This window comes from Poecilia latipinna, unplaced genomic scaffold (genome assembly GCF_001443285.1).
Source record: "Poecilia latipinna isolate Pla-1442-1.1 unplaced genomic scaffold, P_latipinna-1.0 Scaffold663, whole genome shotgun sequence".
Taxonomy (NCBI): Eukaryota; Metazoa; Chordata; class Actinopteri; order Cyprinodontiformes; family Poeciliidae; genus Poecilia; species Poecilia latipinna.
The window spans coordinates 344,131-366,290 of record NW_015113279.1 but is presented as its reverse complement, the minus strand read 5'-3'; the positions used below and the strand labels follow the sequence as shown (position 1 = coordinate 366,290).

General features: G+C 42.3%; 2 protein-coding genes across 2 annotated transcripts in view; one reads left to right on the top strand and one right to left on the bottom strand.

Annotated features, from left to right (window-relative positions):
- LOC106954547 (methylmalonate-semialdehyde dehydrogenase [acylating], mitochondrial-like) overlaps positions 1-124 on the bottom strand; it is a 29,037-nt gene extending 28,913 nt beyond the window's left edge. Inside the window, exon 1 of the mRNA XM_015044145.1 lies at positions 41-124. The gene's annotated coding sequence lies outside the window, so the exon portion shown is untranslated. The remainder of the gene's footprint in view (positions 1-40) is intronic.
- Positions 85-21,845, top strand: lrfn5b (leucine rich repeat and fibronectin type III domain containing 5b). Its single transcript, XM_015044144.1, has 6 exons — positions 85-172; positions 10,744-11,659; positions 12,747-12,921; positions 18,343-18,676; positions 19,413-19,713; positions 20,192-21,845. The coding sequence occupies exons 2-6, from the start codon at positions 10,769-10,771 to the stop codon at positions 20,891-20,893; spliced, it is 2,403 nt and encodes an 800-aa protein (XP_014899630.1). The 5' UTR covers positions 85-172; positions 10,744-10,768; the 3' UTR covers positions 20,894-21,845.
- Positions 21,846-22,160: the final 315 nt, after the last annotated feature.

The window sequence follows — 22,160 nt, the reverse complement described above, 5'->3', positions numbered from 1 at the left end:
CACATTATAGGAGCCAAGACGCATGCTTTGGGATAGCTACCTGAAATATCTCCAAGAGGCGCCGTCGGTCCCATTTTAGGCGAGCCGCTCCTCAGTATGCCAGCAGAGCTCCTGGGAGGAAATAAGATCGCAGCCAGCCTCCTCTGACTGGGCTTGATGTTTCATTTGCAAGGTAAATTTGAAGATTTTATATCGCGGATTTGAACTCTTTTCATCTTTTTTTTTCTTTTTTTTGAGAGAGAGGGAGAGGGAGAGACTTGAAGTAGTTCTCATTTGAATGTGACAGGGATTCTCATGACAGCACACTTGTACCGCAAGGTCAAAAAAAAAATCTCTCTATTCTTCGAGGCATGCCATCAGATGGTTTTATTTATAGTATCCCCTTGGATGCATTTCGAGCTGGGCTTCTTTTTTTTTTTTTTTTTTTCTCCTACAGGTGAAACTGAGAATGGTGCCTCGTTATTCAGTCTTATCTCAGTATATCTGCAGGAAGAAAAAAAAGAAAAAGATTTGTTTGATGGTGTTCTAACAGCCCAGAGGACACAGTGATGCAGACTGTCTTTTGTGATTATAGCTGATATGCTAATTTCACTCTGTCTCTAGCACGGGATGAAGTCCCAATTAGTCCAAATAGCAAAACTGATGAGTCTGAGAAGAGGTGCATGTTGCCAGGTGACTGGAGCACCAGTGGAACAAAAAAGAAAAAAGAAGAAAAGACAAACAACAAATATGATGATTATTGACAGATAAGGGTCTTGCCCTCTGTGGAGTGTTTGAATAATAATTCATGAGAGCCCGAGGCCCCCATTGTAACTGCTACCCCAGTGAAAGCAAGCCCACGCCTCATTTTGATGCCAGTGTTTGCTCACGCTGCTCTGTGAATGTGCTCAGTGTTTTCTGTGCTGCTGCACCTTCCACTGATGGCCGGGATGTGATCGGTGGCTCCTCGGCCGCACCGGCCTCTCGCGCTCACTGACCCAAATTTACACTCGCTTCGAAAACAGCCTGAAGGAGGGCTTCCTTTAAAGGGAAACCCGGGGCCAGACTTCTACGTGGAACAACTTCATCTCCCTTTAGATGTAATTTGTGGGGTATTTTGTGGTCAGGTGTTGTATTTTTGCTGTTGTGAGTTATTTGTTTGAGATGAAACGGACTCCTAAAGACTAGCTTCCGAGCGGGTGCCTGTGGTGTGACATCACAGAAGGTATTTGTGATTTTCTCTTGTTCTTGTTTAAAATTAAACTCCTCCTTTGGAGATCTGTAATTTGCATCAACGAAACATTGGAGGCAAAAGTGTGGATTACGTGACAAATCACGACATGAAAGCGGTTTGTGAAAACTACAAAGTCATTATCAAAGATCTACAGCGATCAATCTTAAAATATGTAAAACCGTTAAGTCTAGTCCTTGGAAATAAAAAAAATATTTAATAAGCATACTTTCTGCAGATATGTTGCGTTCCTGGTGACTTTTTCAGTCGAAATTTACTTTTTTAGGAGCCCCATCCCACCAGTTAGCCCCTACCTCCATTCACCTGCAGTTCAACTCATCCCATCATCATCGCTTTAACAAACACAACAGAGAAGAAATGTGAAAATAATCCTATCATCAGGTAGCTGGAACAAAGGAAATTTGTTGAACTAGCAAGAGCAGTTTACACTGCAAGTTGTGTTTTTCACTGGAAAATCAAATAAAGGCGTTTCTGTCAGAATTTGGCATTTACAAGTACATTTTATGAGTAGTGAATATGCACAGAAACCAATTAGAATCAACAAGAATAGAAACAGATTTACACCAGTATGGTGTATGGTGTAAGCTAAATATCGCCATCGTCTCCCATTTGCTCCACCGTCCGTCCATGGTGGCCTGGGGGTCATCGGAGTCAAACTCCGACTCAGACAGGTAAAACCGAACCCCGTCGTAACCGAATGCTGCTGAAGCACAACGTCAGAATCTGTCAGAAGTTGCTCATTCGACATCAGCTGATCAGCTCAGCCCTAGTGCCTCTTGTGATGTCGTTAACCCACATAAACACAAAGCACAGTTTGCTGTTTTTGTCTTTATTGTGCTCTATTTTTTGTGAAATCCTGTAGTGTGTTGTTGCGCAACATCCCCCTCCCCTCTTCTCTCTCTCTCTACTTCCCATTCTGAAAAGAGGGAAATTAGCTCTCCAGCTCTCCTTCTCACACAGCCTCTGATTGCAATACAGTACGGGACTTTCCATCCAACTTGAACCAAAATACTCATTTATGATTTATTTTCCATTTACTTCTTAACTTAAGCTCACATAACTCATCACCTTAATCAATAGTACATTTTTAAAGTAAGGATTACTTTGGTTTTTAATCACATCAATAATAATACAGGATTTTCTTATTGCTTTTAAACTCTCATTACAATAGAAGTTATATATGTTTCAGTCAACATTAAATCATCATTCAAGATTACTTGTTACCCCCGGGTTTTTGTGACCTGTTTTCTGTGTCCTGGAAAGATCTCAACCAGTCCCAACCAGGTTTCACGACAAGTGGAAATCCATACTTCATTAACCAGGCCAGCTGTGGTTTGTTTTTTTGTCGTTACTGTTCTGTTCTGAGAGAAAACACACACACACACACACCACTGGATATTATATTTTAAGACTTTCACTGGATTAAGAATGCATGTGCACTTGCTTGCCCGTGTGCGTGCATTATATGATATGTTTACAGCCTATTATTATTAAGCTGTTTTGTTGCTGTGCGAGGCAGAAACAACAGTACCCCAAAGGTCTTTGGCATAGAGAAAAATAAACAGTAGGTGCAAAGATGGTTTCTGTTTGCCCTTTGTCTTCTCACATATAAAGAAAAACATAGAAAATTCTACGTGTAATACAGCGTAGGATATTATCCAAATTCTCTCATCTACATACCAATAGAACCACGTTCAGCATGTCGCAATTACGCGAGCTGGCTGCAGTCATTTTGTGTATTCTTTTAAATTGTCTTCAGTCATCTATATGATAATCAGCTGGGTGAACTTTATAGAAATATCATATTTCCATCACTGTTTTCACTTAATTTTCCAGAAATTTGCTCTCCTGTCTTTTGCTACGGTTTAATGGCACCGACTGTTTATCTTGAGGCATTCGACTTCAAATATTAATCCGACTGCATTCCAATGGGCATCTACTGACATTTACTTCACGGCGACGCTATGACTTCATCTGGGGTTTGAGGCAAATGAAAAAGAAGAGACTAATAACTTAGAACCAATTTGTCAGATTACTCCCCAGTTAGGGATAGATTTCAAATTGGGAGACCCAAATGGGTCCATGTTGACAGGGAAGAACTAAGCGTAAAAACTAGCCGAGCAGAAGGGTTTTTTTTTATTCCACTGGGAAAGATCCGCCTCTGGTATTCTTCATTGGAAATACCAGTAGATCATGCCTTTCAGTTACTTGCCATTAAAAAAGTGATGTTTTTTCTCTTTGTAGACTTATGTGGAGCATACTTTGCCAAATATACCTTTATATATCATGGTGGCTAAGTGTCAGCAATCATAAAGTACTCACACTAATATTGAAAAATGCTTATTTCATTCACTTTACATGTTTATGTGGACATGAGTTTAACTTAATTCAGCCTCACTTTGAAGCCACTGATATTGTCCCAACTTCCTGCTGCAGGTAGCTTGTCTGCGGTGCTAATGCTAGCTTGTGTGCTAACAAGCGCAGGTGGACATTCAGTTTCAGCTGTGTGATTTTTATTTCTGTGCTCTATGCCAACACCACCACTATATTTTTGTAAGTTTATCTTCTAATAAATAAAGTATTCTTTACTGCTAATTGTGTAAACTCTCTTTTACGTTAAGCTAGCAAATCTGTCAGCTGCCAACTAAAATACATCGTCCTTTTGTTTACATGGCATACAAATAACACTGACCGTTTCCTTTGAGGCATTCAACTACCTGTGTTGGGCTTCTACTTCATTGCAACGCTATGGTCTCATGTGGGGGTTTAATGAAAAACAAGAGCCCAAAAAAGAAACAATTTGTCAGATTAATCTCTGACGGGCTTGGCATTGGTCTCAAAATGAAAGACTAAGACAGGACCCTGGTGGATTTAGACAAATATGAGAAGGGAAATCAAACAACAAAGTCCAACAGACAATATTTTCCAGGCATTTCTCAATTCAAGGATATAAGTAGTTCTGCTTTTTATTAACATATTTATCAAATTTTGATTCAGTTTAGGACAGCAGTATTGTATGTTTCTTTACACAATCTGTCAGTGGAAAGGTACCCCAGACCACTAGGTGCTCATACAAAGCCAATTCAGACAATGTTATGATGCCTGCATATCCAATAAGCATTGCACATGTACTCTGTTGTGCTCCTCCCCTTGTGCCTGTTCTCCGTCTTATTCAGTAGGCCAGCAAAGGCTCGTGACTGCCATTCATTCCCACTTAATCGTTAGATTCAATTCATTCTTTATTGTCACGACTCTGTGTTGCTGTTGTTAATACGAACTCTCATCTGTCACTTTTCTAACTTCCTGTTCCAGAAGGCTGTACTGCAGCAACAGTATTTTGTATGCAAACAAGAGCAAATGGAAATTCACGTTCCGATGTCTTCTTTGTCTATGTTTCCTACAACACTACAGCTCAGTTTTGCTATTATCTTTGCTAATGAAAAAAATAAAATAAAAACTGCTGCTAATTGATATATTATGCGCCACAAGGAAGGTTGTAGCCTAAGCAACCCTGCAGGTCCTGCAGCAATGAGATCTAAAAACAATGAGGCAGCTTACATTTTGGTCAAAAATGAAACCTGAGACCAATCTCACACGAGACATCATTTTATTATTGTTTAGGAAATCTACATAAAAATGGAGTAGAAAGTCTGGAGTTGCCAAAACCACCGGTGAAACTAATGGTGGTTGAAAATGCAATATAAACACTTAACTTGATTTATCTGATTTGCAACAATAGCTGACAAGAAAAAGACATGCTCACTAATTATTACATCTCTGCCGTTAGGTGAGCAGTTGAATGTTAATCACAGGGATTGTTCAGAGACTCTCCATTTGTCAGCCTTGAAGCAAATTCCAGGTTACATCAGGGTGTGTTGCAATGGTGCAAAGATCCAAATCCCATTTATAATTCAGATTAAGATCCGAACGCTTTTTTTTTTTCTTTCCCTCTCCCTCTCACCCAAACAGCTTGGCTTACACATGAAATGAAGAACAAGAGAAGAGTTTTGACCTACTCTCCAACTGGGAAATATCCCGCAGATCGAGTTAACACGGAATATCTTATGTGGAGTAAAACACTTGGAATTACAAGGAGGAAATGTAGATTCTAATGAACAGCACTTCTATTGATGCAGTGGGCTCTGCTTAGTATGCTATCCCCCTGGCACACGCAAATGCCCATGCACACACACATTCACACACGCACACATACGCAAGCCTTTCTCAAAGGAAAAAATTATTTCAACTGCATCAGGTTTCCCATCAAGTCATTTAAGTTTTTTTTTATTATGTGCAAGACTGGAAAAAGCAATTGAGACATTAAATCCAATACAGAATTTGCTGAGGTTGCAGTCTCCTCCTATCATAAATGGTGCAGCGGGTCTCCGTCATGGCCTTCAACCCTAACCTTTGCTGTAGATCATGTCAGGGCTGCTAGGAAGAAGGAAAAACAAATCAGCTGCTGATTACTTTGCACCCAAAACTGACGTTTTCTGTGTTGCCATGACATCAAGGCTGTCACCCAGGAGTTATCGCTCTCTAACACTGGCAGACTTATTGCTGATAAACAGGCACCGCAGCACATGCACACATTTACACTAAAAAGTGTGGAGGGGAAACATATGTATGTATGAATGTTTGTACGTATGTATGTATGGTAGAAAGTCCACAACAGCAACAGCAGTGTGTGGTCAGAATTTCTCCCAGCTCAGTGAAAACATGATCCATTACTCGGGGATCCATTTGGCCTCACGAAGCAGAGCCGTGTCACTGCTCTGTTGATGTCGTTTTGCCGTCACCGCTGCAGTATTGGTTTACCTCCTTGACACTCGCGACACTTCCTTCCGGCAGCAGGAGGCCGCCAGGGCCACAAATCACCAAGTAACCCCGGAGTTACACGCCGCCATGTGCTGCCATTGCGTCGACGGATCTCATCAACGAAATCAGGGAACCTGATTTCCAGTCCAGAAGATTATACGTCTTCGCATGATCTCCACCATAAGTTAGACCATCTGAAAACATACCTCCCCCCCCCCACCCACCCTCTTCCCTCGTGACCTCGCAAGGCTGATTGGCACGCGGCGTGCTGCATAAGGATTTTCTTGGCAAATGCCACCCTAGGGAGACCATGGATATCCTCTGCTAAAGCATGCTGCTGCGGCGCAAGAGTGTGTCTCTATAGCTGGAGGTTGTTGTTGTGTGTGTGTATGTGTGTGTGGTTAGCTTGTGCCTCTATTTGAGCACAAATCCACCCACCAGTGTGCATATGTGGGTGTGGGCTGTCAGTCTGCTCCGCTCTCTAAGGGCGGAAGTACCTGCTCGGAGGTAGTAAGCAAAAGTTTGATTGACAAAAAGCAGGACTTTTGCGGTCCACGCGTTGATATGTTGTCTGCTTTCTCTCTTGTTTATTCCCGGGCCTCCCCACGTCGCTGTATTGAAATCCGCAACCTGGACGGTAATGATTTTCCGGGCAGGTTGTGACATTTAAAGATCAAGTGTGTGATTGATGAGAGCATTAATTGATTATCTACCTATTTGTTCGTGTACCTGATGAGTGCAACCTGTTATGCAAATCTCCGTGGAGCAGAGCGGCCATAATTAAATGCAAATTGAGGATACGGTAACAGATCAGACCGTTTCCTGCCGGACCCTCTGCGGTGAGGCCGGGCGGGAAACACGTGGCGTCCTTTTTTTTTTTTTCTTTTTTTTTTGTCCTCGCAGAACAAATCTTGAAAGGATTATCACTGCAACAGTTCCCTTCACGTTCGGCTGGGTTTTTAGCAGCAAAAGAAAAAAAAGAAAAAGAAAAGAGAGGGACCAGTCTCTGCAGAGTGAATCAATATCATGTCTTCAGCGCCATTTGAGGCTGGAAATAGCAGGTTCTCTTTGCCTCAGTGCACAACCAGACCATTCAGCAAGGGGAAGAGGTGTTTGGCACACACTGATTACACCTCAGCTGCTGAAGCCTTTTTATCCCCCCGCCTCCCCCCTCAGATACATATGCACACATAGATTGAAGTGGGAAAATATTGTGCTTTGCTCACAAATAGCTTCAGCTGTCTTGTTAAAGCCACACACTTGATTTTTTTTTTTTTTACCGGGATTTCGTGTAACAGACCAAGCTGCATTTGGATTTGCACCTGAATCAAACCAGTTCCCTTCAAAAATCACCTAATCTGTCCCTCAGCAACTCTAGAGGAGATGCAGGGACCAACAGCTCAGGAAATAAAACCTGCTAACTGGACAGCTATTGGCCGCTCGCTCCACAAGTCTGGCCTTTATGGCAGAGTGGCAAGAAGAAGACAGGAGGACATAGACAGTCCGGTGGGCCGTTTGTAAGAAGCCATTTACGCAGAAAACATTTCAACTGAGGTTTTCCGGTCAGATGAAACCAAAATGACACTTTTTTGGGGCTACATAATGATAGCAGCATTAGAATGTATTCGACCTCACAGTGCTTTGCTTTGCTTTGTTACATAAACTCCTGACGAAATGGGTTAAGGGTTTGTGGTCTCGGCGTGACAAAATGAGAAAATGTGAACGGAGATGGGATACAAATATTTTCCCAAGGCCCTTTAAGAAGAAGGACCCTGGCAGCAGTCAGCGCCGTCTCCCCACTCCATTTCCCTCCTAACTCAAGTCCACGCACCGCCACACAAAATCCACAAATCTTGCGCGATCTGCTGAAGTTGTCCCACATAAAAATGGGTCAGGGGAAGACGTTTATTCCTCGCCGCTTCATCAGCAGCGCCTCATAAAAATGTCAGCATGTTCTCCCCAATAATATTCCTCCCCTCGCTATTATGTGCCATTTAAAGGCGACCTCGTTCCTGCCTCCTTGTCAGGCTGCGCTACTTTTTACCCAGCTGTCAGCGGCTGCCACCGGGCTTCCTTCTCTGCCAACCTCATGTGAGGTGGAGGAAGAAGAAGAAGAAGAAGAAGAAGAAGAAGAAGAAGAAGAAGAAGAAGAAGAAGAAGAAGAAGAAGAAGAAAACTCAAAGTGTGCCCCCGCTTGGCGGTGTGTCACTCTTATCCTGTGTGCTGTTTTCTTTATGAGCTTTTCAGCGTACTCAGAGGGGCGAGGTTATTACACTGAGAGCTGTGCATCGCCACTCAGGTGCAGAAGTTGCTTTCATAGCCTGACAGTTTCTTTTTGCTGAAGCGAGAATTTTTATTTGCTCCATCTGAGGGCCAACATTGATATCATGGGTGGGGACGCAGCTATTCTCAGGTGTATAGAGACATGTTATAGCGTTTGTGGCTCTTGATCGCAAAACAAAAATGTCACAACTTTGATTTTCCAACTTGAGGTTGAAGATTGATGTGGACAGAAAAAACTAAAAGTGAAATTTTCAAAAAATATAAATTAATTCAAGTTACACTTTTACTTCAAGTTCATCCGCCCCCCTCCCCCCTCAGATACATATGCACACATAAAGTAGGAAAATAAGTAAGACAACAAACATTCAGTGAAACTCAGCTAGATAATCCAATAGTTTCTGGAGAAAGAGGGACCCAAATTATGATGTTTTATTGTTTTTGGTGGTCAAAATGACAAAAAAATCCAAAGATATTAGAAATAAATGTTAATTTTGAAACTTTGCCAGCAGTTTTTTGTGTGTCCCTTTTAAACAAGGCGAAGTTGGGAGATTTTATCACATCTACATTGATTCCTACAGAAATCAGACTTTATTTAATTAAAATAGTACAAATAAAAAGCAAACATTTCCCCCCCCCCAAAAAAATAATCTAAATTTTGTTTCTCTATTAGTTTCAAATGGACAGTTTTGGCCCACATGGCTAAGATTCTGGACCCCTCCACATTATAGGCACAGTTACTGGCATAATTATTAACCCATTGTTTTGGCGCCCCCTCTGACAGGGAGCCCCAATGCGTTGCATAAAGTGTACACGTCCAGTTTTTGCACCACTGATTGCAGGTATTGATGGTAAACTCTGGAAGGTTTTTAGCAATAAATCAGCCATTCATCTGTATTTAAAGGTTGTCTTTCGGACTTTCGATTAAACTGCTGCACCTTTTATGTGCGCCGCGGGGGCGGCCCAGAAGGCTAGGACCTCCGTAATATAATCACTTGTAGTGTCACTTATGCTCTGATACATTGTGGCTCACCTGCAAAGCTGTGATCTGATCTCCAAGGTCTTAGTTTTATGACATTCCACATCCCTGACAGTGTCTCCGGATTCATCAAATGGATCTCATCTTATCCTCTCGTCTCGGCTGTGTCATAACTAAAAGAAGCAGCAGAGAGAGGCGAGAGAAAATCAATAGCGAGGCATAGCACACACTCGCCGAGGCTCTGGGCCCAATCATCCCTTCCTATTGGCGATATGATCCAGAGAGATATCAGTCTAATTTTTATGAGGCCCCCAAACTGCCAGTCTAGACTTTCATCCTTCTGTACACAAACATAAAAGCGTTGGCATTATCATATCAAAAAAGAAAAAAAAAAAAAAGTATGTTTAGGGGAGCGGGGGCTTAAAGGGAAAGCTGCCGCAAAAAAAAAAAAAACTGAATCATGCAAGGTTACTAACGATGTTTCACTCACAAGTCAGCAGGTGATTAATTAGCTTCATGTGTAATTGAGCAGCCTGTATTTGTTTGTTCAGGCGTCGACTCGCTTCACTTCTTGCCCACTGTTTGGGTTCCCAGAGCTTCGAGCTGGCGTTCCAAATGCAGCGGAAAAGCTTCAACTTTCCAGGGCAGAATTCCCTCGGTTAAAAGGGAATTATCTCAGCATGTGGGTGATCGCTCCAGCAACAAATAATCCACTTAGTTAGTGGTGACACAAGTAATATGTCCATAGGTTACATGTTGGTCTGCTTCAGAAGTATGGGGTTCCTGCACATGTTCCAGTTCTCAGTCCTTAATGTTCAAATGGGAATAGTTCACCACGAATGGTGAATATGTCTGTAGTCACAGTGTTTAAAAAGAAAGGAAGGAAGGAAGGAAGGAAAGAAGAAAGGAGGGAAGGAAGGAAGGAAGGAAGAAAGGAAGAAAGGAAGGAAGGAAGGAAGGACAGTAGAAGCAATGGGAGACGAACAAACTAAGGGAGTTAGGAGCAATGAAGGAAGGAAACTTGGAACAAGTATCATAAAGTGCATACAATCTCACAAGAAAGAAAGTTCAGAGAGAATATAAAAAGGGATACATCAATGGATGGAAGGATGGAAAGAAGGAAGGACAAGGCACAACTTAGGTAGGCCATATAAGGACGCTAAGAATGACACAAGCAAAGAAGAAAAAAAATAAATGAAATGAGATAGGACACAAGGTAGTATGGAAGGTCACATTTAGGAATGAAGCTGTCAAGGTAGGAAGGTAGGTAACATGGAAGAAAAGCAAAAGGGACACAATAAAAAGGCTTATAAAAACAACACAAATGAGAAAACCTGAGAAACACTGAAATCCAAACCCCTACTTTTCCTTCCTGCGTATAAACCCTAGAAATAGCTCACCTTCATTGTTTTGCGTCTCTTTTTTTTTTTTTTAGGTCTGGTAACCTGATTTCAAGTCAAATGGAGTCGTTCCTGGTCTACCTGATCGTCCTCGGCGTGGCTGTGAAGGCGCACAAGGTCCAAATCTGCCCCAAACGCTGCGTCTGCCAGATGCTGAACCCCAATCTGGCGACGTTGTGCGACAAAAAGGGGCTGCTGTTCGTGCCCCCCAACATCAACAGGCACACGGTGGAGATGCGGCTCGGCAATAACTTCGTCACCAGCATTAAGCGCAAGGACTTTGCCAACATGACCAAGCTGGTGGACCTGACCCTCTCTCATAACACCATCGGATCCATTGCACCGTATGCCTTCAGAGACCTGGAGAACCTCCGAGCTCTTCACCTGGACAGCAACCGGCTGACCCGCATCACCAACGACACCTTCAGCGGCATGTCCAAGCTGCACCACCTCAATCTCAACAATAACCAGCTCACCCACATCCACAGTGGGGCCTTCAACGACCTAACAGCGCTGGAAGAGCTGGACTTATCCTACAACAACTTGGAAAACGCCCCGTGGATAGCCATTCAGAGGATGTCCAACCTCCATACCCTCAACCTGGACCACAACATGCTCAGCCTGATTCCAGAGGGCACTTTCTCTGGGCTGCAGAAGCTCAAGAGGCTGGACGTAACCTCCAACAAGCTGCAGAAACTCCCTCCTGACCCCGTTTTCCAAAGAGCCGGGGTCCTGGCGACCTCCGGCATAATGGGACCCTTGTCGTTCGCGTTGAGCTTTGGCGGCAACCCGTTGAGGTGCAACTGCGAGCTGCTGTGGATGCGGAGGCTGCAGAGGGAGGATGATCTGGAGACCTGCGCTTCCCCGCAACACCTGGCTGGACGTTATTTCTGGACTGTTTCAGAGGAAGAGTTCCTGTGTGAGCCACCTCTTATCACCAGACACTCTCAGGTATAATCTCCAAATTGAATTGTTCACTGTTAAGACATAACACACTTTACTGTTACAGGCTCTGAGCCAGAAATGGCTTTAGCTAATCCAAGGTGCCACGTCGGGCTTCCCAGTAACTGTCTCAGCAAATACTAGCTCCAGAGCATGAGAAGCCTTAGAGAAACTGCTGGATTCACAGTTGGCAGAGTTCGGTCAAAGGTTTACCTAAGTGTTAGTCTGTTGTAAGGCTTTTCAAGGAGGCTCCTTTTAAAGAATGTGCTTGTCTTGATTAACATGGCTGTAGCAGAATCATGCGGTGGGGATGCTTTTTATTCTACAGGGACAAAGAGTTGATGAGAAGAAAGAGAGAGCTAAATACAGAACAATCCTGGATGAAAACATGCTAATGGCTGCAAGAGATGTGAAACTGATGAGGTTTACATTCCACTAAGACAATAGAAATGCAATTCAGTGGTTTAGCTCAAGAGTCTCAGACTTCAGTCCTTACTGGCTGATGTTCTGCAACTTTTTAATGTGTCTCTAGTTCAGCAAGCCTGAATCAAACAGTTAAAAGCATGTAATCAACTTTGACAAAGTCTTACAATGACCTGTATATTTGATTTACTTAAGCATCACTGGAAACCGGCCCTAAACTCATGTTTTAGATTAAAGAATGTTTATGGGCTAAAGTCCAAATATAAAGCTAATTCAGAAACTGCGGCAAAATTTGAAATTTGCTGCCCACAGATTAAACGGACAGACAGACAAATGCAAAGTTTAAAAAGCATATGTCCTTTCCCTTCTGTTTCACAAGGATGTGCTATTTTGTGTCGGTCACATAAAATCCCAATTAAATCCTTTGAAGTTCATGAAGAAGTTAAAACATATGAACCTTTTTAAAGTGAAACGTCTTCAGCAAATCTGTGCTATCCAAAGCGACAGAAAATTAAGATTTCCATTTTGAACCATCACAGTTTTCAAGTTCAATTTTACGGGGGGGAAATAGAGTAAAGCGGCACCATCACTGACAATAACTCAAATGTAATATCGACTCTGTGTGTGTGTTTACATAACGTGTTCCTCTCTACCTCGCGTCCCTCTGACTCAGGAGCTGCATGCTTTAGAGGGCCAGAGCGTGACTCTGCGCTGCAAAGCCAGGGGCGACCCGGACCCCATCATCCACTGGATCGCGCCGGACGCGCGGCTTATGTCCAACTCCTCCAGAGCCGTGGTCCACACAGACGGCACGCTGGAGATCCTCATCAGCACCGTCAAGGACTCAGGTCTGTTTACAACCCCCCGTGGCGGCGCTTGTGATGTTGACAGAACAGAATGATATGTTTGCTCGCGCCACACAAAAAGCCCCAAAGATGAAGTATGCGTCTGCACGGCTGAGATGGCGGAGACTCGACAAAAGCAAAAGGAAGAGCGACTTCGTCTCCGCCACAGTACAGTATTCCCGAGCATGTTTGCTCTCGCAACTTAAGCGAACATCATAACCCAGTTTAGAAGAACCCAACTCCTCCCTTGTGGGGCTTCTCCTGTCTTTTAGTTTTACACTATATAGCTTATGTAATTAAAAATCCCAAATTAGACACCAAAGGGAGTAGTTACTCCCAACAAAAGACACAGTGCTGCTGAGCTGCTAGAAAGCTTTGTCATATCGCCATGAAACACAAGTGCCTGGTCTGGCAGCCCTGAAGAATTACAGTAGAAACTCTCTTTGAAGTTTTAACCAATTACCTGACCAATCAGAGGAGATTTGTGTTTTTGTTTTGTTTTGTTTTGTGACCCTTAAGAGAGAACAGCTAGTATTTCACTTTTGATATGAAAATGTGCAAGCATAATACTCTTAACTTTTAAACGAATTTGCAATTCAGATGAGCCTCCTTAAGGCAAAATACACTGTGTGCAGGAAAGATTTGTAGTTTGGGAACATCTCATTAGAGATACGAAGCAAAAAATCAGTTTGATCTTTTCTGAAGATAAAGACTCTTTCTGAAGTCACAGAAGGAAAAAAAAATCTTTTCTACACATTTTCCCAGGCGATTTATGTTTTTTGGGTTTCTTTTTTGCAGACTTTACTCTTCAACGATTGGACAGCAAGCTTTCAAACCTGCCAATCAAAGAGATCATTGAGTTGCATTATTCAGAGACATTTTTTTTCACTCAAAAGTGTAATTTACCAACTTGTTTTGATACCTAATTTCTGTGTTGATTTTTCTCTTCAACTAATTTTACGGCTGTAAGCACAACAAAGCAAACACATTAGTTTGGCATTGATAAACGATCTTAAAGGTGCAAAAATAAATCGGTTGTATATAAAATTTATTCATCTCTAACCTAATCCTGACTGAGGAGTCATTTACATGTAAAAGAAAGGAGAAAGGAAGATTTTAAGAATAACATTTTCATTGAAAGTAAATTTAGAGACTACTTATTAATGAAGGCTAATAATAAATGAGAGGACTCAAGCTGTAGGGAATAATGGTGACTAAGATTTTAAAGGTTATTGTGACAAAGTTTAGAAGCCAAAATGAATAGCATTTTATGGTGTAGTGTCTAGATAATGGATGAGGATTGTTACCAGACCACCAGCAACATTATATTCAAAGACACCTTACTTTGGTCCAAAATGTGTGGAAGCAAAGGATGGAAAACAAAAATAGAGCCATGCAGAGCTTCATTCAAAAATAGAAAGCATAGAAAAATATTCTGTGACTAGATGTGGGCTGTGCTTATGCGGTCTAAGAGACAGAGCTGGTGCAGAGCAAATTATCAGCAGTGACTGTTGTCACAACTGCACAACAGTTTGAAAAGTCAGAAAAACTTTCTAAGTTTTGTTAAAAACAGCGTATAATTTGAAGAAAACCGCTGAAATGACTAAACTCTTGTTTCATTTTATCATAATCACGCAGTCTGCTGACATGGATAAGAGAACAAAGAGTCTCTGGAGACGACTGGTCGAAATTAAGAAGGGCGTCGCAGCAGCGTTCGTCCTCAGCTGAACCCTTATTTCTCCTGAGTTAAACTTAATGACAAAATCCTTTTTTTTTGCATCAGCTAGTTTGATTAGTCGCTGCCCAATCGGTTTTATTGTCCATGCCAAATTTGTCTCACTTCAGTCACACACAGTGGGAAGATAAGTTTATAAGGATATCTACTGCATCTCTTATTCACAAACCACTCACTGGAGAATCACCAATGTAAATCTTTTCTACACATTTTCCCAGGCACTTTATCTCACAGGTTTGAATTACAAGTATAATCTGTTTTGCCACCTCCAGATATTGACTCCAGAAACACCTTAGATAAAAAAAGAAAAAAAAAAGACAAAATAAACTCAATTTGCTTCTTAAAAAAAGGAAAAGTATAGAAATTTGTAAAAACATATTGGACTTGTGAACCTGGGATATGACACAAATGACGACTAGTTATTTAAGTTCCTCAATAAGAACCCAAATGTAATACTAGCTTTTCTTAATCTTGTTTTTGTGACGGACTTTAGCTGAGCCAATGAAACCTGCAGAGCTTTAGATGTATTTTTATGTCTTGCAAACTCCTGGTTGAATCGTCTTTGTGGTCCTGGAGTAATTTAGCTTGATTGTTCTCTTTTGGAAATCTTCACCAGTGCTTCATGCTTTTCTTGTCCAGTGACTCTGAATTTGGTTTGCTGGTGTCCCAAAGTTTTAGGAATAAATTTGTTGATGTCAACTGCTTTGTACTTCAACTGTGAGATGTTTTTAAGAGTATATGTAGTTTTTTTTTTTTTTTTTAGATCTTTCATGTTGTCAGAGAGATTATATTTAAATGACTCATTATCAGTATGTGAGGTAATTATAAGTACCGCGTTTGGCTTGTGAAACTGAGCTCAGCGTTCTTAAACATCATTTAAGAACGCTTCTTGTTAAATTCATGATTTAACAAGAAGAGCCATTCCCTTTTTTCCCCAGATAGTTGTATTCCACTAATGAAAACTGCTTTTGTGTATTTGGTTTATCTTTTTGCAATAGAATTTTCTTGATCACCAAAAACATTTAAGTGTGACAAACAAGCAAAAACAGAAGAAATATGAAAAGAGTCAAATTCATTTTCGTACCCCTCCACACTCAGCTCTTGTCTTGACTGACTGAAATACCACATTAAGTTAAAACTATTGAAACGCAGAATTTTATTGAAGATATAAATACACATGTGCTGAGGTAGCTGTGCTCTTACATAATCTTCCATTGCTCTCAGTCTTTTGTAGAACTGCCTGAATCTTGGGTCGTGCACAAAACAGTCTTGTCGTCAATGCTGAAGATATTGACTTTACGTTAAAAAAAAAAAAAAAAAGCTGCAGTCTTTCCCACTTGTAAAGGAAAGCTACATTCTGAAGAATAAACCACACCGTTTTGGGAAAGCCGCAACGTGACGCTATGTTTTCAAATGCCGGGTAAATTCACATTTGTTGGGATTATCTGGTTCTTGTGGGGCGACGGAGGCTCAATGGGAAGACGAGCCCCGTTTTACCGGTCTGTGAGCAGATGTGTAAATGTGTGCAGGTTTCTGAGTGCGGCTGGGTGAAGGCGGCTTAATGTGCAAAGAGCTTTAAGTGGCTAACCTGAAAGGCGCAATACAAATCCAGTCCATTTACCATTCTCATAAGGTTTCCTATTCTGTCGTCTTGTGAGACTCAAGAATCAGTCCTCGGGAGTTTTTTCAAATATATATATATATATATATATATATATATATATATATATATATATATATATATATATATATATATATAGGATGTACAAGAGGACTGATCTGTAGTATTACTCAAGCAATGCTCCCACAATGCTCTTTGCCCCCCATTTCAGTCTGGCATCTTCCAGATGTAAGATTGAAACGATTTATTTCTATTTTTTCTTTGCACCAAGAGCTTTATTTTCTATTAAAGCTTGAGGATCGTGTTTTTCTGCCATCACAATGCTTATCTTGACATCTGCTGCGGGGCCAAACCTCCTAGGTTGTTATCTCTTGGAAATGTTTTCAGAAAAAAGAAAAAAAAAAGAGTGCATAAATATCATTTATATCAATTGTTAGAAATGTAATTTTTAATAATTCAGATAAATTGTAAAGTAATGAATAGTGCAGATCAGGGATATGATCTGCATTCCGATGAGTTTGGTCAAATTTAGGCTGATGGAAAACCTCATTATATCTGCTTCTCCGTTATCCAAAGACGACAATGTGTGGATTTATCAGCCTCACATGTTGGAAAGACTAGAGCAGAGAGTAGAAGACTGTATTTCTAATCTCTGGTATAGAAGATCTAGTGATCTAGACAGTCCATTACAGAGTAAATGTAGTCAGTGTGATTAAACAGACTCTTTTTTTCCCCCCCCAACTGCTTTAAAGTTTCAGCTTAAATATGCGAGTGAGCTCAAAGGAAAGAAGCTGCTGGTTAGCAAATCCCCATCAGCTGTGAGTTCACGTTGCCACGGTGAGGTTAAATGCAACGCTGTTTCTGACTCAGATAGTCAGGTTTGTCCTGCTTTGCAGCTGCTAGCAGAACAAAAAAAAAAAAAAACTGCTAATAATTCACTTTTGTTACTGTGATAAAAACCAGGCGATCACTAGCGCATTTTGGCGGCATAAAAAGGAGCCAGGCGCGGTAGAAACAGACTGCTCAGTTTTTATTGGACTCAATAAGGAATGTTTTCTGTCGTTTAGAGTCTTCTGGTGCAAAAGGTGATTTTTATGACATTTTTATGGAAACGTGCGTGTGATGGTAAACCTCTCGGCATTGTGACAGATTAACTCGAGCCGAGTTAATCTTTTTATGCAGATCCGCTCAAATAAATTGCATGAAGGTTTGGCGTTTAAACTGTGTCACTATGTGTAACATCCCAATGCAGGTTAGTTGACAAAATAGTAAAAAGATATTATAATAATTGCAGTAAGCCTTTTATGAAACAACAAACTTTACTGCACATTAAGCTGTCCTAGTAACGATTGCTATGAACAATAATATTATTGTTTTAAGACTATTTTCAAGTCATATAATGATAACGGCTTAATATTGTAAGTTTGGTCTCTCAAAGACCGATAACATTTAATTTTGAAAAGGACACTTAACGCTGGCACTGATAGGTGTTTTAAATATCCAAAATAAAACATAACCAAAACGAATAAAAAACAGAAATAAAAACCACGCACAAACAAAGGCAAAAATAAAACGGATCATCAAGACTGGATAAACAAAACTTCCCTTCAAACATGGAAATGATCAAGTTCATTTTAATTTATCATGTGATTAATTGATTAGTTGCTTATTGTGACAGGCTTAGAAACAACTTCACACTTGGCCAGCAATCTCATAAATAAATTAATTCTTCTTTAATAATAAATTAATTCTTCTTAAAAAAAGTTGCATAAATTTTTAGAAGCTAATTAAAACAAAGTAATGGCAACCAACAACAAATAGCTTTCCAGTAGTCTAACAGAAAAGTATATCATAAATGTTATTAGCCCGATTTTGAATTTTATGGAACATGATAAATTTGAAGTTAGAAGTTCGTTCTAGCTTGTAAGTGGGTAGCAATTTTAAAAATCTGAAGGTGGCAGGTTTGTTGTTTTCTTCTTTTTTTGTTTAACATAGAAAACAATACCTGCCAGGCAGACATCTTAACCCCCCCCCCCCCGAGTGCTAATCTCCTCGGCTTGTGCTTCAGGTTCTTTCACCTGCGTGGCCTCCAACCCGGCCGGAGAGGCCCACCAGACGGTGGATCTGCTCATCGCTAAACTCCCTCACATCACCAACAACACAATCGCGGAGCAAGAGCCTGACCCCGGATCATCAGATATCGCCACCGTGACCAAGACGGGAGCCGAGGCGGGCGGGGTGCCCCTGGGGAACGCGAAGACAAGCCAGGAGAAGAAGGTGGTGATAGCCGAGGCCACCTCCACCTCGGCCCTGGTGAAGTTCAACTTCCACAGGAGCATCCCTGGAATCCGCATGTTTCAGATCCAGTACAACGGCACATACGATGACTCACTGGTTTACAGGTGAACAGAAACACTGAACTCGATATGAGGTTACAGAAGGTGTAGGAAGTTTTCTTTGCAGTCATAAAATCTTAATCATTTTCTAATGTTTCACATTGAGCTACGAACGCCTGAATGTCTTTGGCTGTTAAGTCATTAAAAGCCGGACCCGACTGTTTGCATCATTCGCCGTATCACTCAGTCCCATCAGGAAGACAGGAAGACTAATGCACTGCACATGAATTTATCTCCTTTGACTCCTAATCCCCCTTGTGTATTATTTACTATATGCAAGGCCTTGATAATGCCTAATCAACAAAATCAAAACAGAATGTCAGCATTAAGCTGCAGACCCATGGGGAGATGAAAGAGCCGTCTTCTATTGTTTCACAAAGAGCATCAGATGCTTCATGTGAGCCTATCTGAAGACGCACAGCACCCAGCTTTCTCTCATCCCAGCCTGCTTTCACTCCAGATTTACTGTTAATCACTGAGATATGATGGGATCATTGCACCAACTCTTTTTTTCTTTTTTTTTCTTTCAAAATGAACTTAAGGGTCAGCATCGCATATGGTCTTTCAGCTAAACAAACAGTGGTACTTGCGTTCCAAAGCAGGTTTTTACCAGTGGTATTGATGAAAGAATAAGTCATATGTCAAATAACAGATTTTGTTTATAAAGATCTTAAGTAGCCCCGTGAGAGTCATTTCATCCAAACAACAGTCGGCTTAATAATCTGTCTGCTCCCCTTTGCAGAATGATCCCCCCGACCAGCAAGAACATTCTGGTGAACAACTTGGCGGCTGGCACGCAGTACGATCTGTGCGTCCTGGCCATCTACGACGACCAGGTCACCTCGCTGACCGCCACCAGGGTGATAGGCTGCGTCCACTTCACCACCGAGCCGCAGTACCTGCGGTGCCACTTCATGCAGTCGCAGTTCCTCGGCGGGACCATCGTGGTCATCATTGGAGGGATTATCGTGGCGTCCGTGCTCGCCTTCATCATCTTCCTCATTGTGCGCTACCGAGTGTGTAACCAAGGGGATGCAGACAAGGTCAGTAAGGCAGTTGTTTAGGTTTGACCATGCCCTATGTGACTTCCTGAAAGAGCAGTCTTTCAAGAGACAAAGGGCCAATTTCAAGGCGTTATATTACAAAGTCACATTTGATATATGTACCACATTCATAACAACTGAAAGTAACATTTACTTAATTGTGCTAAAAAGTGCAATGTTATATTTATGTGGCAAATGGAGTTAGGTCAACTCTGATTGATGACACCCATGTACTTTATGTTGGTTTGTGATATAAAATCCCTATGAAGCACATGCTTGTGGCTGCAGTGCAACAAAATGTGGAAAAGACATAAATCACAAAAGCACTTTTGCAAGGTATCCCTTTGACCAGAGCAGCTGGTCAAATGGCTGCTCTGGTCAAAGAGCAAGGTACTGGTACTGCTTTTAAAATGTGGGAGTCTACTAAATGTGTCATTGTTTTTCCCTTCTCTCTTGTGTTTATCTCATGTCGGACCAGGCCCTGGAGATGGGGGATATCCGATCACTGAGCAGCGATGGACAGCTACAGGGCTGTGGCATCCCCAAGTCCCTCTCTAAACAGGTCCTCCATCCAGAGAAGAATGACAAGGAATGCGTCAGAGTCGCCCTCCCGCCTCCGGAGCCGACCAAGCAACGACCACCTGTCTCCGTGTCAACCACGAAACCGTCTGTTCCTGACTGCACGGTGTGTACCTCTGCTGGCAGCCATAGCTGGCACCCGGCCTCCCCAGGAGCGCCGAGGCCCAAGCGTTCCGGCGCTCCACCGAAACCCTCGGAGGGCCGGCGGGCTGAAGCTCAGACGGACGTTGAGCTCAACATGAACCGCAATAACTCTTCAGAGGTCAAAACGGCCACTGCCGTCTCCACTGCTCCCCCAGGGCCCGGCCAACCCCAGAAATGGACTGCTGCTCCGAGAGTCCCGCGACCCCACCAAGCTTCCCGACATTATATGACTGTCCCTGCAGGAGCGGCGAGAGTGAACCGCAGGCACTCGCTTAACGCAGACTCGTTGTACACGGAGCGCTGCTACGTAGCCTACCCCAAAGTTGGGGCCGGCCTGCGCTCCAAGCGCAGCCTGTCGATGAGCGGAGAGCTTCCGCAGCTCGAGAGCACAACAAACATTCACCGAGCCAGGGACAAACTATCCAGGTCTGAGTGGCTGCTGGAGAGCACTTTATGATTTCAACTTCACAAACTGTGCGTCCTTGGCTTTCCTCGGATTGGGTTGGGAAGTCCGCTGTGGAACATACTGAGAATTTTCTGCCTTGTTTCAACATTCCTCTTTGGGGGACATGAGGAAGGCAGGCACACAGGGGGTCAAAGGAGACGGTTCACATTTGTTTTCTACCTTATACCCTATCAGAGTCTTCTTTATATCAACTTCAATGAAAGGCACAACAATGTATAAAAACAACGCCATGTACAAAAATGTTTAGTTGTGTGAGATACCATATATCTCAGTGCAACCATAAGTGTTCATGTGGTTGTGAATGCAGTAACCTGAACATGCTGTATAATAAGGAGAGCATCACACAAGGGGCTTGTGTGATGGTATTACAATGCCTCTAACCTGAGGTGATGGAATCTCTGAAGACTTTGAACGTCGAGACTTTTCAAGAGATTAGGAATGTGCTTTACATCCCGGAGATGCGGGAACAGAATGTAGTAGACAAGAGAGTGCTCTGGCTCCTCATCCCAACACTCCCAGATCCAGCACAATGCAGCATTTCTTTATCCTGTTCTTTTCCTTTCTTGTGGCACAAGTCGACTCAGCCTAATACTGCCGTCCGGTTTGAATCGATACATTTTTATCACGTAATTACATAAAGACTCCGCTCAAATAGGATTCCTGTCACGAGTGATTCGAGCGGCAACCTGAACCAGCACCGGTGGCATGACAGGTGCTGCAGCTAATCTGATATTACGTGTGGGTGAGATCCAGAGGAACGACTCATTTCCATATTTTATACTCGCAGACGTTTATCTTGTCACGCCGACAACAACCATTGTAAATTAACTTTGTCGATGTAAGAGAGAAAGGGAGAATCACGAGAATGGGAGGCCGACCGCTCTTGATTTTTGCTGTTGTTTCTGTTTGATGTTTACCAGTACAAATAAACCAGTGATAAAACAAAAAAGGGGGAAAAAAACTGACTTATCTCTTTTCCAGCTTTCCTGTGAGCTGCACATATCAAATTAGCGAGTAGCTATACAGCTCTCTTTGTTCCTGCACCCCTCATCTTGCAGAAGTGGTTGCAATTTGGGGATTTTCTGTCGTCTTGCAGGAGCTTAATTCCTGTCTCTCTGCAAGTGGCGGACCTCTGACAGATCCCAGAGCTCCAGTGTTTGTTCAGAGAGAGCGGGAAGGCAGATGATGAAAAGAGACCTCGCCAGTCTCGGGGGACACCCTGCTTGCTCACAGATCTCCTTGCTCATCTAACTGCGGC